General features: G+C 50.6%; 1 protein-coding gene across 2 annotated transcripts; it reads left to right on the top strand.

The window, feature by feature from the left end:
* Positions 1-1,028: 1,028 nt before the first annotated feature.
* Positions 1,029-15,537, top strand: BLM (BLM RecQ like helicase). Of its 2 annotated transcripts, XM_058033598.1 has the most exons (20): positions 1,029-1,146; positions 2,792-2,960; positions 3,370-3,482; positions 3,832-3,964; positions 4,853-5,541; positions 6,236-6,412; positions 6,730-6,848; positions 7,495-7,608; positions 8,330-8,428; positions 8,516-8,664; positions 8,961-9,067; positions 9,823-9,983; positions 10,461-10,656; positions 11,430-11,620; positions 12,162-12,309; positions 12,641-12,840; positions 13,450-13,642; positions 13,783-13,905; positions 14,216-14,417; positions 15,212-15,537. In XM_058033598.1, the coding sequence occupies exons 4-20, from the start codon at positions 3,870-3,872 to the stop codon at positions 15,393-15,395; spliced, it is 3,147 nt and encodes a 1,048-aa protein (XP_057889581.1). In that variant the 5' UTR covers positions 1,029-1,146; positions 2,792-2,960; positions 3,370-3,482; positions 3,832-3,869; the 3' UTR covers positions 15,396-15,537. The 2 variants fall into 2 exon arrangements, with proteins under 2 accessions (XP_057889581.1, XP_057889580.1); XM_058033597.1 differs by lacking the exon at positions 1,029-1,146 and having other exon boundaries at positions 1,685-2,960.
* The last annotated feature ends 334 nt before the right edge of the window (positions 15,538-15,871 follow it).

The following is a 15,871-nucleotide window of genomic DNA, read 5'->3' as shown; positions in this document are numbered from 1 at the left end:
GCTAAGGCGGGTCCAAGGCGGGTCCAAGGCGGGTCCGAGCCGGGAGGGAGCGGGGCTGAGGCGGGTCCAAGGCGAGTCCGCGCCGGGAGGGAGCGGGACTAAGGCGGGGCTGAGGCGGGTCCAAGGCGGGAGGGAGCGGGGCTGAGGCGGGTCCAAGGCGGGTCCGAGCCGGGAGGGAGCGGGCCGGGCCTGAGGGCGGCGCCGCCATTTCCGGAAACACTTCCATTTCCGCCGCCATGCTCCCCGCCGCCGTGCGTCACTTCCGTCCCGTCGCCTCCGGCCAATGAGGAGCCGGGGGCGGTTTTGGCGGCGAATGCGAAGCGCGGGCGGGAGGCCGCGGCGGGCGCCCCCTGGCGGCGGGGCGGTGCCGCGATGGCGGCCGTGCCGCAGAACAACCTGCGGGAGCAGCTGCAGCGGCACTCGGCCCGCGGGGCCCTGCGCGCCGCGCCGCCGCCGGCGCGGGACCGCCCGCCGTGAGTACCGGGGCCCGGGGCGGCGGGGCGGGGCGGCCGCCGCGGCCGGGGAGTCACCGGGGCTCCTCTCCTTGCAGGGGCTTCACCTTCAAGAAGGCGCCGCGGGGCCTCGGCGCCGCCGCCGTGCTGAGGGACAAGGACGTGAACATCTCGCTGGCCCTGCCCGCCTCGGCTCCGCCGCACGCCAAGGCGCCGCCGCGGGGCTGTGTTCCGGCCTGTGCCTCCCCCGCGGCTCCCGCGGCCGGGCCGGCCAGCGCCGCTCCTGCCGGGAAAGCCGGGCCCGCTCCCGCCGGGAAGGCCGGCTCCGCTCCCGGCCCCGGCCCCGGCTCCGCTGCGGGCCCCGTTATCACCATCGGCGATGAGTGGGATGACATCGATGACTTCGACCTGTCGGGAATCGAAAAGAAGTTCTGTCGGCCGCCGCTGGTGTCCCCCAAGGGGCTGCGAGCCCCCGTTAAGGAGCCCCCGCGGCCCGGCCCCGGCCCGGCCCCGCGCGGCTCTCCCGGGACCCCGGGGCCCGGCGGCGGCGGGGAGGCAGCGGCGGAGGCCGAGCCGCGGCCCTGCTCGCAGCGCTCCGTGATCTGCCTGGAGGACTCGGCTGCGGGGCCCGCCTGCGGGGAGCGGGATGCTGCTGAGCCCCGCCGGGATGCGGGCAGCGCCGGGGCTCGCCCAGGTAAGGGCTGTGCGCAGGTACCGGGCTGGAGGAACCGCTGGGTGTGCGGGCACCGGGCTGGAGGAACAGCTGGGTGTGCGGGTACCGGGCTGGAGGAACCGCTGGGTGTGTGGGCACTGTGCTGGAGGAACAGCTGGGTGTGCAGGCACTGGGCTGGAGGAACAGCTGGGTGTGCGGGTACCGGGCTGGAGGAACAGCTGGGTGTGCGGGTACCGGGCTGGAAGAACAGCTGGGTGTGCGGGTACCGGGCTGGAAGAACAGCTGGGTGTGCGGGCACCGGGCTGGAGGAACAGCTGGGTGTGCAGGCACTGGGCTGGAAGAACAGCTGGGTGTGCGGGTACCGGGCTGGAGGAACAGCTGGGTGTGCGGGCACCGGGCTGGAGGAACAGCTGGGTGTGCGGGTACCGGGCTGGAGGAACCGCTGGGTGTGCGGGTACCGGGCTGGAAGAACAGCTGGGTGTGCAGGCACTGGGCTGGAGGAACTGTTGGGTGTGCGGGTACCGGGCTGGAGGAACAGCTGGGTGTGCGGGTACCGGGCTGGAGGAACAGCTGGGTGTGCGGGTACCGGGCTGGAGGAACAGCTGGGTGTGCGGGCACCGGGCTGGAGGAACCGCTGGGTGTGCACCCCGGGGCTTGGCTTGGCGTGGCTGCTCAGGAGTCACGGGGTGCTGTGTGCTCGGTACCCCCAGCCTGGAAGCGGGGCAGCGTCCTGCCCGTGCAGGAGCAGCAGCTGCTCGTGTGCTGCAGTTACAAATGTATGGCATTCCTGAAATGATCGATAATCTATAGGGATGCTATGGAGAGAAAAACACTCAGAAATTTCATGCAGAAGAGACCTGAACAGACCTGAATGAAATAAACCAGAAAAAGTGGTTGCTCTCCATTTTTAACACAAGTATAAACACAAAAGAACTCCAACTCTCAGTTACGATCACAAAATTCCTGCCTGTCATTGCTTTGGCAGCTCTGTCCCACAGAACTGCTTTATTTTAGATTCCTTACCTCCTGTGTTTTGAAACTTTGGACCTTTATTTGGGAAATTAACATGTTTATGCCACTGAAAACATCAAAGAATGTTCTGGGATGCTGCCCTTACACTGAGTGGTGAAAACATTTGTGAACTGCATTTCTGTTTTTAATATTTTCTTGTCTTTTCCTTTCTCTGTGAAGTTAATTTCAATAAGTTAATGATATTGACCTCTCTTTGTAGGATTTGTCTTTTAAGACACAATACATATACATTTACCTTCCAGTTCCAGTACAGGGATTGTGCCAGCTAATGAGTCTGCACTCTTTTAAGGCTAGGATTTCATATAATAGGAGCTTTTAATAGAAACAGGTTTTTATATAAATCATTTTTATAGGAAAGTATTGCAGAAAAATAGATCTCTTCAGTGTTTCACTTCTGCCAGGGACAGGTGACTGTAGGTTTATTTGTATCACTTTCCCACTTCAATGAGGGTTTGTGGGGATTTGTCTGTCTGTTTTACTGGGGAGACAAGGGAGCAGCAGGTTTTATCCTCTGGAAGTCAGAAGCTGGATCAAACGAGTGTTTTGGAATCTGGCTGCTGCTTTCCCCTCTGTCTGTGGCAGGCTGACTCAGTGTGCAGTGCTGCCCAGCAGTACCAATGCCCTTCTCCTGCAGCTGAGGGGGGCCAGGAGCCACAGCGGGCTGGGAGCAGCTCCCCAGCACTGGATGAGGCCGCCTGGCCGTGGGCAGGTGCTGACATCGAGGAGGATGACCCGGACATCATCCCTCCCTCCCCTGAGGAGGAGGAGCTGCCGCCCTTCTCCCCCTCTGCACAGAGTGCCAGGTAACCAGAGCTCGCTGCTGAAACCATCTGTCTGGTGCAGGAGCACAAAAGTACCAAAACCAGCCCAAACTCCTGCTTGTTAACGAGCCACAGATTGAGCTCTGTCTCTTTGCTGCTTGCCAGGTTGATGGCTGGCGGCTGCAATTCATGCTTTATCAAATACTAATTTTATGGCTGATAAAATTAGTTTTAGCTGGCTTTCACTTCAAACAAAAGCAGAGTGACTTCTGTAGTGGGATGGGAGAAAATTCCACATGTTGGCACCCAGGATGAGTGACTGCTCAGCTCTTGGGTTCTGCCTGGGCCTTCAGGAATTCATCATTTTCACACATCTTAAATCCCACTGTTCTGTGGAAGTGCCCCAGTTTACAGAGATGTGTATTTTCGTGGCTTTTCCTTTTGGTGTTAGCAGCGTTTTCAGAGACTCTCCCACTGGAGGAAGGTGCACACCTGGCAGCTCCGAGGCCAGGCAGGAGAAAGTTCCCTCAGCACATCCTGGTGATGCCAATGCAGGAGATTCAGGTACACAAAATGCTTTGGAAATTCATATCTCTGATTTTGGGGATAGTTTGTAACTCTTTATTATCCTGTGTAATCCAAGAACATTAACAGATGGAGAATGAACATCTGTAGATGGAGAGTTGACATAAATGGTTGGATTATAGACAGATAATGAAAGACAAGGGCAAAAATATGTAGATTCATGGAGTTCCTGCACACAGAAACAGTTTCTTTGTGCACATGGACTCAAAGTATGTTGGAAGTAAATTGTTCAGACTGATAGACTGCAATCACTGTCCTCTGGAGGGTGGTATCCCGTGGGCACCCGTTGTGATGGAAATGCCTGTGCTGAGCTCCCTCCCCGTGGCAGGTGAGGCCGTGCCGGTGGCGCCGCGGCTGCTGGCGGTCATGGAGGCCATCTGCGAGCTGGTGGATGCCATCCCCCTGCAGGAGCTGCAGGCCCTGCGCTGTGCCCGCGCCCTGCTGCAGCACCGGGACCTCAGGTAGGCGCGAGCAGCTCCGTGTGGAGCAGGGAGCTGCCTGCAGGTGTCCCCAGCACTCTGGAGAACGAGCCCGGAGGGCTTTGGGAAGCTGGGAACAGAGTACCCCAAAGTGCTGCAAGCGTTGGGGTCCCCGTGTGCTGCCAGAGGGAGGAACCAGCTCCACGGGCAGCCTGAGGAGCTGCCTGGCACCAGGTGCTTCTGCACCCACAGGGGATGTGCTGTAACCTGCCATGTGTCCTCCTCAGTTCTCCTGCCATGGCATTCAGCTCAGTGTTGTCGCCTTCCTCGCTGACTGCAGGGATGGGGATTTCTCTTAATACCCCTGAATGTGTCATCTTCCAGTAGAATTATTGCTGCCACAACCTGCTGCTCTGTCTGCTGCCTCACCTGAGGCACAATGCATGGACAAAGTATTGGGATTTGGGATTTTGGTTAGATTCTTCCTGGACTGGAATCATTGAGCTTCTGTAAATGTTCTCAGTACAACAACTTGTTTTATTTCTCATTGCTGTAGTCAGACATAGTCTTTAGAAAGTACCTAAAAACATGATTTAGTTCAGGCATACATTTAACTTTAGGTTTTGCTTCTTAAGGATTTATTTTTTATATTCTACCTTGCCTGGATCTGTTCCTTGCTTTTAAAAATTATTTTATATTGTGTCTGTAGAGATGATATCACAGTTTTGTCATTAGTTTCTTCTGGTGGTATTTTCTCTTCCCTAGATTTGTTTGAAATCATTTTCAAACAGGGTGACTCAGAACCATATGTTATATGTTTAATAGCAGTGAGACAAAACTGTTTAATGAATGTTGTAGAACTTGGTAAATTATCGCTTGTGACTAAATATATGTTTTTTTCATTCCTCCTTCCCTTGCTGTCTCTCCCAGGAGAAAACTGCTGGCTAGTTCTGTCAGTTTGAAACAGAATGGCATCAACACCACTGTTCCTAGAAGCTGGAAGTCTCCCATGGAGCAGAGCCCTCGTGTGTGTCCTGGTGCAGGCTCTGGCCCAAGCTGGAGCTTCAGTTCTGACAGAAACTCCCCCAAATCCACAAACCTCCCGTCGGTGCTTTCTGTTCATTCCAGCAGCTCTTCTGCCAAAGCCAACCAAACCCTGGACAGCTCTTGTGCTTCAAGGCAGGGTGCTGAGGAGGGGCCCTGCCCGGGCCCTGCAGAGCTGCCTGGTGCCAGGGCAGGTGCCAGGGAGGGAGCTTCCCTCAGGCTGAGCCTGCAGTCCTGCGACAGCAGTCCTGGGCCGAGGAGCGGGGTGCAGCCCCTGACCAGCACGGCCCCGAGAGCCCAGAGCACAGCCCCCGCTGCAGGGCACAGCCTGGGCACCGACGATCTGGAGCTGGATGCGTTTGACATCGATGACCTGGAGGAGGAGGACTGGGACAGCGCGGTGCCCGTGCCCGCCCCCGCGGTGCCACCCACGCCGCCGTGCCCGCCCTGCCCGCAGGCGCCGCCTGCCCGGTCCCTCCTGTCCAAGATCATGTCCAGGGCCAAAGGGTCGGCTGTGGGCTCCACTCCTGCTGCTCCAAAGCCAGCCCTCCCCATGGCAGCAAAGAACCATCCAGGTGAACTGCACTCCCGAGGGTTATTGGGGTTTTCCAGTTTTAAATTCTTATTTATTTCTTTTTGAATCTAATACCAAGTAACTACTACAGATCACATCCATGCCTTTTGTTTCTGTGGAAGTTTCTTTTGGTTCCTTTTTTGCAAAGTCATCTTGGGGTTTTTTTTCCTCTAAATGATGCTAATCTTGAATATTCCCTTCCTGTGCTGGTTTCAGGCTGCTGGAAGATGAAGCTGCTAAAATTGGAAATGAGGGTATTTCTATGTTTTAGTTAAATAATGATTCTGCAGCTTTTGATTCAAAGCTGTACAATGGTTTTCACTGCAAGATGTTCCAGAATGGGTTTGTGGAAGCAAACTCAGTCCCTTCAGGGCCCAGGGTTGGTCAGTGTCATTTCAGGTTAATGTAGGGACAAGCTGGCAAAAGGGGAGGTGAAAATCAGAGTCACAGAATGGTTTGGGGTGGACGAGACCTTAAAACCCATCCAGTGCCACCCCTGCCATGGCAGGGACAGCTTCCACTATCCCAGGGTGCTCCAAGCCTGTCCAGCCTGGCCTTGGGCACTGCCAGGGATCCAGGGGCAGCCCCAGCTGCTCCGGGCACCCTGTGCCAGGGCCTGGCCACCCTCACAGGGAACAATTCCTTCTGTAACTTCATGTCATAACTTGCTCTAATTACATTTTTTTGTCTTCCAGATCCAGTGGTTCATAACCCTGCACTGGAGCGTTTCAGGGGCATGAAATTTCCCCATTCTGCAGAAATGATGAATATATTCCACAAGAAGTTTGGGTTGCACTGTTTCCGGACAAACCAGCTGGAGGCCATCAATGCTGCTCTGCTGGGGGAGGATTGTTTCATCCTCATGCCCACAGGTACAGGGTACCAACCTGCAGCTCCTTTTGCAAGCTTTGGGACAAGCTTTTCCTCCGTGCCTTTGAGCTGCTGGAATTCTGTGACTGTAGGATTTCAGGACTATTGTTGCACTGGGGTATTTTGAGTGAGGGGATTGAATTTCTGCTTTCCTTAGTAATTCACACAGTAACTCTTCCTTATCCTACAGGTGTCACTTAGTGGCAGGCATTGGTCGAAATGTGCTGTTTCCAGAGGTGCTGTAAAATGGGAAATAAGGAGTAGGTGTCCATCCCTTTTCTCGATAGCCAACCCTTGCTGTGTTGTCTCATCCTCACAGGAGGTGGGAAGAGCCTGTGCTACCAGTTACCAGCCTGTGTCTCTGCCGGGGTCACCATCGTTATTTCCCCGCTCAGGTCGCTCATCATCGATCAGGTTCAGAAGCTCAAGACTTTAGATGTAAGTTCCAGCAGCTTTATTGAGTGAAGCTGCAGGTAACTGGATTAGAAATCTGAAATTTTACAGCAAATCTTGTGTCTCCCGGATATAGACTGCATAAATAGATTAGGTGGACACTGTGAACGGCACGGGAAGTTGCCTGGGAACAGCTAAATTGGATGAACTCGAATATCTTGGCAGTGTGACCGCTGGATTTATTGCTGCTCCTGGTGTTGGGTGTTGCAGCTGCGTTTTGCAGAGCAGGGGCTGGTTCTGAGATTTGTGATCACTCGCCTACACAGGAGCAGCCTGGCCCTGCAGTGGGAATGAGCCCCAGGGGCTCCTGAGCTGGGGGGATTCTGGAGGTGCCAAACGTCTTTGCAAACATGATATACAGGGCAGAAATGCATGTGCAGGAGATCACAGGATCCCAGGATGGCTTGGGTTGGAAGGGATCTTAAAGTTCACCTTGTTTCACCCCTCACCATGGGCAGGGACACCTTCCCCTGGCCCAGGCTGCTCAGATGTGTGTTCCAAATGTGTGTTCCCAAGGCTGACTGCTTAGGAAATGGTTTGTAATGAGAGGTTGGGAGCTTCTTCATTTGGAGGTTCTGTTTTGCATGTAATAAAGCTCAATATATGTATTTATAAATTTTTTTTAATATAGATTGCTGCAACATACCTGACTGGTGACAGAACAGATGCTGATGCCTCAAAAATCTACATGCAGTTGTCAAAGAAAGACCCTGTGATAAAGCTGCTGTATGTCACCCCTGAGAAGGTCTGTACTTCATCTTCAGTTGTAAAACCATAGGGGCTACAAGGGGGAGATGTGAGGTGCTGAAAATCTGCACTCAGAGTAGGCTTCTGGGGAAAAAATGCTAGGTTTTGGGTAACTCATTAGGAATCTATATGGATGTTGCTAATTTCAGTCAGTAATTAGCCAAGAATAAGAACTGAGTATGTCTGTAAAATGTAAATTCCTGCAACAAGCTCCCATGCCCAGCTGTTTCAATCTATCTTGATGCACATTAGTGTTAATCACTGTCCTGTAGCTACTAAATCCAGACTGCTCTGAATAGGGTGATACAGGGAAAATGCAGCATTGTCAGGGTGATAGGGAATTGTCAGAGCTTACCTTGGGCTGCCATTATATGCCTCCTTAAAAATATGTTATTGCACAAAAGCTTTGTAAGAGGGAGCTGGTTAGTGTGCTAATTGTGTTTTTCTCTTCAGCATTATTTTTACCTGTTTCCTGACATAAGTAATTTAAATTTACTGAAATTTCCTCAGAATAAGGGGCCTTGGGGTGGGTGATCCCAGAACCTGGTGGGAATTCCCACAGCAGCTGGCTGGGATCATCTCTGTGCCTTGAGCACTCAGCTGGGCAGTGCAGGGTGATTCTGCAGCGCAGGACAGTGCTTTGTGTGCTCTCAGCCAGCCCAGCTGACACTTGTAGCCCAGGTATTTTGCTTTCCATTGCCACTGGTGGCGTGTCCCAGGTGTGTGCCAGCAGCCGCCTGATGTCTGCCCTGGAGAACCTCTACGACAGGCAACTCCTGGCACGTTTTGTCATTGACGAGGCTCACTGTGTCAGCCAGGTAAAACCTCCCCTTGTTTTCAGGAATGCCAGAGGACTCAGCTGGAGCGCTGTGCTGAGTTGCACTGAAATTGTGTTTTCCACCCAGTGGGGCCACGACTTCCGCCAGGACTACAAGCGGCTGAACACGCTGCGCAGGAAGTTCCGCTCCGTGCCCATGATGGCCCTGACTGCCACCGCCAACCCCCGCGTGCAGAAGGACATCCTCAACCAGCTCGAGATGCTCAAGCCACAAGTGTGAGTTGCTCAGCAGGCTTCTGGAACCCTTTGTGTGTGCCACACAATTTCTGAGTGGAAAACTTAGTGAAGTAAAAAAAGCCTCACAGGTCCATCTAAAATCCTTACGTGGCTGTATCTGATGAAATTAAATTAAATTAAATGCATGCATGGAATTTAATAGGAGGTAGATTTAAAATATTAACATAAGAAGCAAAAAACTCACCAAGTCCCTCCTTGCATGATGAAGGAAGCTGTTTAACACAACATAGCTGTATCCATAAGGCTGACGAGCACCATGAACTGTCACATTTCAGGTTTACAATGAGCTTCAACAGGCATAACTTGAAATATGATGTGTTGCCCAAGAAGCCAAAGAAGGTGGCGATGGATTGCTTGGAATGGATTAAAAAATATCACCCCCGTGAGTATTCAGCAGCATGATGCCCACAGGCCTTTTCATGAACCACTTCTCAAGGCAGTAAAAGCTTTTATAATGCTATAATAGTGATATATTTACCAGAAAAGCAAGATGGGGGTAAAGTGATGTTACTGAAAATGGGAATCAGATTTTTGTGCATTCTAAAGTTGAGAATTTAAGTTAAGATGGAAAAGTCAATTATGGTGATGCTCTTGAATGACCCTTCTGGAGCCTGCCAGAGCTTTTAGGATCATGTCTTCACAGAATAAAGGTCACCCAATGTCTTAATTGTTTAATTGCATTGGTCTGCTTATCTGTAATTCCCCTTGAAGCTATCTTCAGAGATTCCGATCTTTCTAGGCTCACTTTGGAGTCCTGCAGCTCCTGCTGCTGGAACTGGATTACACCAAGCTCCCTCAGAGCTTGTCCCATGCTGTACCCTCAGAGAGAGCATTTACTGGACTTTTCTAACTCTTGAATTATATAGGTTTCGTTCACATATGCTAAATCCTGAGATTGTGAAATACTGATGAGGAAAACATTTCTTCATTCAACTTCATCAAAAGCCCAAAAAGACTGTGTAGGAAAGACTGTCAAGACTATCTGTACTAATAAAATAAGTTCTATAGTGAAGCAGTTATATCTTTACTCTTATCTTTATTCCTCTGGGGAGAGGTCGGTGTCTGCTTGGCAGGCTGAGCAGGGAAAGCAACTAAAACTGTACTGTAGTTCAGATTTCTTTTCCCATCTCTTTGCAGATGACTCTGGGATAATCTATTGCCTTTCCCGGCACGAGTGTGACACCACAGCAGCCATCCTGCAGAAGGAGGGGCTGGCTGCCCTGGCCTACCACGCCGGCCTCACCGATTCCAACAGGGATCTGGTGCAGCAGAAGTGGGTTAATCAGGAGGGATGCCAGGTGAAGAAAAATTGGGAGGAAAAGGGAAGAAAATCCGGGCACTTTTATCCCTCTTGGCCTGGGAAATAATAGGGAAGTTGTTATCACCGAATGCAGTATTGAATAGCTGATCCCAGCAGACCTGCTGGGCCACAGCTCCCACCTTCCACTGGGAATTCTGTGATTGAAAGGTTGTGGCACTGCACCGAGGTGTGCTACTCCAACAGGGAGGACCTGAGCAGGGCAGGGCTTCAGAAACAGCTCCTGGCACACTGCTGTGCAGAGCCTGGGGTTTGGCTTTTCCTGTGTCTGGAGTGGCTCCTCCAACAGGAGGGGAGGTTGTTGCTGTTTTGTGCTTGTTCTGCACTGTTACAGCTGAAATTCTGAGTCCTCCAGGTTTGCCAATCCAGGTCCCTCATGGAAAGGTCTGCTTTCCGTGCAGTGCTGCAGGAGTGATTTCCATAATGTGTGTCTAGAGCATTATGATCTCCTTCCCAGGTGATATGTGCAACAATTGCCTTTGGAATGGGCATCGACAAGCCCGACGTGCGCTACGTTATCCACGCGTCCCTTCCCAAATCCATCGAGGGCTACTACCAGGAGTCTGGCAGAGCTGGCAGGGATGGAGAGATGTCCCACTGCCTGCTCTTCTACAGCTACAGTGATGTCACCAGGCTGAGAAGGCTCATCCTGAGTGAGTTCTCCTCTGGGGACTTGGAGATGACATTACAGCATCACATTGTTGTTGCTGGTCTCAGTTTAGCCTGTGTTACTTTCCTTTTACAAATGCCATGGATAGTTCAGTATTGCAGGGAGGGAAGAACTGGGAATCCTTACCTGGATGGTTTTCATTCAGGTGCCAGGAGCAGGATTTTTGTCACTTGTACTTAATTTTAGTTAAAACCATTTTGCTTCACAGAATCATGGAATTGTTAAGGGTGGAAAAACCTTTAATATCATCAAATCCAACTGTCAGACCAGCTCCACCCCCCCTGTTCACCACTAAAACATGTCCTCAAGTGACACATCCAGATACTTTTTGAGCACTTCCAAACATACTGACTCCATTTAGGGCATCCTGTGCCAGGGCTTTGCTACCCTTTCTATGTAGAAACTGTTCTTGATATCTTATCTAAATCTCTCCTGACACAACTTGAGGCCACTTTCTCTCATGCTGTCATGCTTACCCTTCTCTTGATTTTTGTCATTCTAGCCTTATTTTCCTTCTCCAGTTCTCTAAAACTTGAGAGATAAAATCTGTCCTACATCTGTTCTGTACTAACCCACTCATCTTTTCTTGAGCAAAGCCAATATTGCGTTTTAAACAAAGGTTTCACTTTAGTCACTTAAAGCACTTAAAGCACTTAAAACTTAAAGGTTTTTTAAGCAAAGCCAGTTTTTATTCGCATTCCATGAAAGGGCAGAGGTGCAGCTTTAACAAACACCACTGAATCTGCTGTGTTTCAGTGGAGAAGGATGGGAACAGCCACACGAGGCAGACCCACTTCAACAACCTGTACAGCATGGTGCACTACTGCGAGAACGTGGTCGAGTGCCGCCGCGTACAGCTGCTCGCCTACTTCGGGGAGACCAACTTCAACCCCACCTTCTGCAAAGATCACCCAGAGGTGATTTGTGACAACTGCAGTAGAAAGAAGGTAAACCCCAAAGGTTTTATTTCTAGTGGTGTTAAACTGAATTTGTATTTAGTTGCATCTATAAGCGGTTACACGACAGGGAAGGGATCCTGATCAGTTTTGTACCTGTGGATATTGTGTCTCAGCTCTGTGTTTGAAACATTTCCTTATACAGCTGTGATTGGAACCAAATTTGATGAGGATAATGCCTATTTAGTCTCATTCTAATGTTCTAGAGCGCAGCAGGATAATTACAGGAATGCTTCCCAAATGATTTACCTTGATTGCCAGTATTTACCCAGCAATCTTGCACCTCACTCTACACAAATAACCCTGGGAGGATTATATACAGTCAGTTGGACTGGTTTTGTGTTATCACATCCAGAATCTCTGTGACTGTATCACTGAAGGTTTCTAACTAGGAAGTCACGGTTTCTTTATTTGGAGCAAACTCAATTCACAGCTGAGAAAAGCTCAATCATGGAAACTGAGGTTGTCAGTAACAGCCTGGATTAGGGCAGGAACACGTAATGGCATGTCCTGATGGGATGTGACTTCACAGGATTATAAATCACGGAATGTGACCGAGGATGTGAAGAGCATCGTGCGGTTTGTGCGCGAGCACTGCGCGCAGGCGGGGCGGGTGAACGGCAGCAGGAACCCAGGCTCTGGCAGGTACACCCTCAACATGATGGTGGACATTTTCCTAGGTGAGTGTTCTCCCAGAAACTCCTCAATGACCTGCTGCACAAATCCCTGACCAGGAATCAAGAGGGTTGTGCAGTGCCAGCAGGTGTTTAAAAAAAACGTGTATTTCGCAAAGTTAATTTTCCCAGGAATCTCTTGGTGGTAAGTGATCCAAAATAAATGAAACTGAGGATTTAATCCATTTCAGGTTGCTATAGTGATAATATTGGTTTTCCAGTGTTTAAAGGCTTTTTTGAATGTGAACAGACTGCCTTGGGAATCTCCCACACATCTGTAAATGCGTGTACATGGGCTTTGTGAGTACAGGCTCATCCTATGCTTTCTGTTGCACAGGTTCAACGAGTGCCAAGATTCAGTCTGGAATATTTGGGAAGGGAGCTGCCTATTCCAGGCACAATGCTGAGAGGCTGTTCAGAAAACTGGTCCTGGACAAGATCCTGGATGAGGATTTGTACATCACAGCTAATGACCAGGCAGTGGCATATGTCATTCTGGGAGAGAGAGCTCAGGCTGTGTTGGATGGGTCACTCCAGGTGTGTAAATCCAACACGTGTGATTCCTAGCCCAGTATTTCAGTAATAATATTGTGGGGCAAAAAGTGAGTTTGAGAGGCTTGGAGAGGTCTAAATCTTTCTCTTCTTCCCCACCCATCTAATTCCTGCTGGACAGTGAAGGAAAGTTCTGACCTCCACAGAAAGATGACTAAGAAGAGAAAGAAGAAGAACCAGCACTCCCTTCTTTGTTTTCTACTCTATTTTTTCCTAGTCATTGGTGGGATCTGGTGGAATAGGCACTTCATGAAGGTCGTGGAACAGTCCCAGGTTTCTTGAGGCAACACCTCCTCTGCTGTGTTTGGAGGAGGACAGAGCCCTGAGCATTACCCCAGTGACCTCTGTTTGAAGCCAGCTGGGAACTGGGCTCTTGGAGGTTTTCCTTCTCTCTAAACTCTTCCAGCCCTTTGTTGAGGAAACTGGGGTGGGGCTGAGTAACCTGTAAAAACTTACTTTAAAAATGTATGCTGGGTGAACAGCTTTTTTTGGTCCATCAGAGGATATCTCAGTTTCCTGTGCTGTGTCCCTGTGTTATCAGTCAGGGTGTGCAGGAACTCCCTGGTAGCAGTTACAGATGGCTCATTTTAACAGGTGGAGTTCCATGAGACAGAGAGTGCCAGTGCCATCAGAAGGCAAAGGGCTTCCATGGCAAAGATGTCCCAGCGGGAAGAGATGGTGAAACAGTGCCTCGGTGAACTTACAGACACCTGCAAAACCCTGGGCAAAGTCTTTGACGTGCATTACTTCAATATCTTCAGTACTTCCACCCTAAAGAAAATAGCAGGTAAGGCCAGGTTTCTCAGAAGTCCTTTGGGGCTTCTGCATGGAAGGGCATGGAAAGGAATTTATTTCCTTCTTTATAAAGAGGTATCTTTATAAAAAGTTATTTGTTTGACATGTCTGAGGGTTACTTTTGTGCTGCAGAAACCTTGTCCTCAGATGTGGAGGTGTTGCTGCAGATCGATGGTGTCACAGAAGACAAACTGGAGAAGTATGGTGCAGAAATAATTAAAGTGATGGATAAGTACTCAGAATGCTCCATCCCAGGTGTGCTTTGTACCTCAATGTGTACTTCTGTTCAGTGCCTTTCTCTCCTCCTCTAGCAGATGGTTGATTCAAAAATTACCATGATTTAATCACAAATAACTAATTTTTGCAGTTCAATAATTCCAAAAGGGAGCAATCACTTTCGGAACACACCCAAGTCTTTCTGCCTTCCCACTAGAGATAAATTCGGGGGTGGGGCAGTGCAGAGGAGGTGAGGAACGGCCAGGACAGATGTTCTGACACCAGCAGAGTGTCCTGACTGGCCTGGGTGCTCCCTGACTGAGTTGGTTTTCCCTCCCTGCCTGTGTAGAAGATGCCGCCCGCCCGGGCGGGGACACGGGGAGCACGGGCTCGCTGGGGAGCGATGGGGAAGCAGAGGATGCAGGCACAACCTCCAGCTATTTTGGCAATAACACAAACCAGAGGAGGAAGAGGAAGCGGGCGCCCACGTCCAGGGACTCCAAGAGGAAAAGGACGGGTGGTGGTGGCAGCCAGCAGTTCCACCCCAGAGGGTACGTGCCTGGGGTCACTTCTCTCTGCACAGTGATGGTCCCAGAACTGCAGTTACCCCACTGCATGGGCTTAAATAATGGTATTAAAATTATCCAGGTGCCTGGTCAGAGCTGCTCCGCTCTGCTTTTCTGCATGTTTGCTTTTGAAAGCTGGTGAGGAAGGATATTTAACAGTTGTCCTCACACTTGACTGTTGCAGGCTAAGCAGGGAACACTCCATTTCAGTGTTCTGCCATAGCTAGCATTAGCAGCTCACCAGGTTCCTTGCTTGAAATCACAAACAGGTCTTAAAACTTTGAACACTTGATGGAATATTTGAACTTCAGCCCCTTGTTAATTCAGATTCTCCTTCTGATTGTATCATGCAAAGCAACACCTGCATCTGCTGTTGGTTGGTCTTGAGCTTCTCAGGCAGATCTCCCACTTCCCAAGGATTTCCCCTTCCGTCCCCGAATTCTCATAATTCTGCTCCCTGTTTTTTGTAGCAAATGGTTTTCCCAGCCCAGCAGGTTTTGTCCCACCCTTGGCACTTTCCCATCTACTGGAATATCTGTCATTAGCTCTGCTGCCTTGGAAGTGTGACTTGTGGTTGCTGCTGACCCTTGGGTACATCCCAGAGCAACAGCTGTACTGTTTGCATTTCAGAGGTCGTTTTGCAGCCATGTGTGTTAAAAAAAAAAAAATCACAAAATGAGTGTGTAGTCCTCCAGAAAATGCAGTGGTGGTGCCTGTGTGAGCAGGGGCCAGGGCAGGTGCCACAGGTGTCTCACACACGCCTTCTCTGATTTTTGCAGTGGCTACAGCAGGTACAGAAGGACCAAGAAGCTGCCCAGTTCGAAGGCTTCAGCCTCCTCCGGTGCCAGCTCTGGGTCCTACAGCGTTGGTGGCACACAGGGAGCTGCTGGGAAGTTGGCCATGATGGCACTGCCCAAACCCAAATCCAGGAGCTTCCTTCAGCCTTCGTATTCCATATTTTAGCTGGGAAATGCAATTACTGGATGAATTTCCTGAAGATGGAATCACTGTTTATTAAATTTTTGTTTCGTTTGCTGCTGCTAAACCTTTTGGGACTTGTGTATTTGTTGAGTACAAAAGCTCACATTAAATAAGTATTTTTTAACTTGTCAGTTTATTTGGGCCTTTCTGCTTGTGAGTGGTTCTAGAAACTCTCCCCTGCTGGTGACTCCTGCCTGTTCTGCTGCTGTACAGCCCCCTCAGGGACATGATCATGACCACAGATGCTGGGGGCTGCATGTCCCCAAGGCTGCGGCTGCCTCTATCCTCGTTTGCTCCTGTCTCAGTGCTCCGGAGCTGGGAGCTGGGCTGCTCCTCTGGAAAGAACAGGTTGGGAAGGAGAAAGGTAATGAATGGTTTTAAGTTATCTATTTGATTCCCCACATCCTGGAACTGGGAGTGTCTAACCCTGCCCTGGGTGTGCGTTTTTTCAGTTACTG

The sequence above is a fragment of the Melospiza georgiana genome, chromosome 13, assembly GCF_028018845.1.
Source record: "Melospiza georgiana isolate bMelGeo1 chromosome 13, bMelGeo1.pri, whole genome shotgun sequence".
Taxonomy (NCBI): domain Eukaryota; kingdom Metazoa; phylum Chordata; class Aves; order Passeriformes; family Passerellidae; genus Melospiza; species Melospiza georgiana.
Note: the sequence above shows the minus strand (reverse complement) of the source record. Positions and strands in the feature narration are given on the sequence as shown.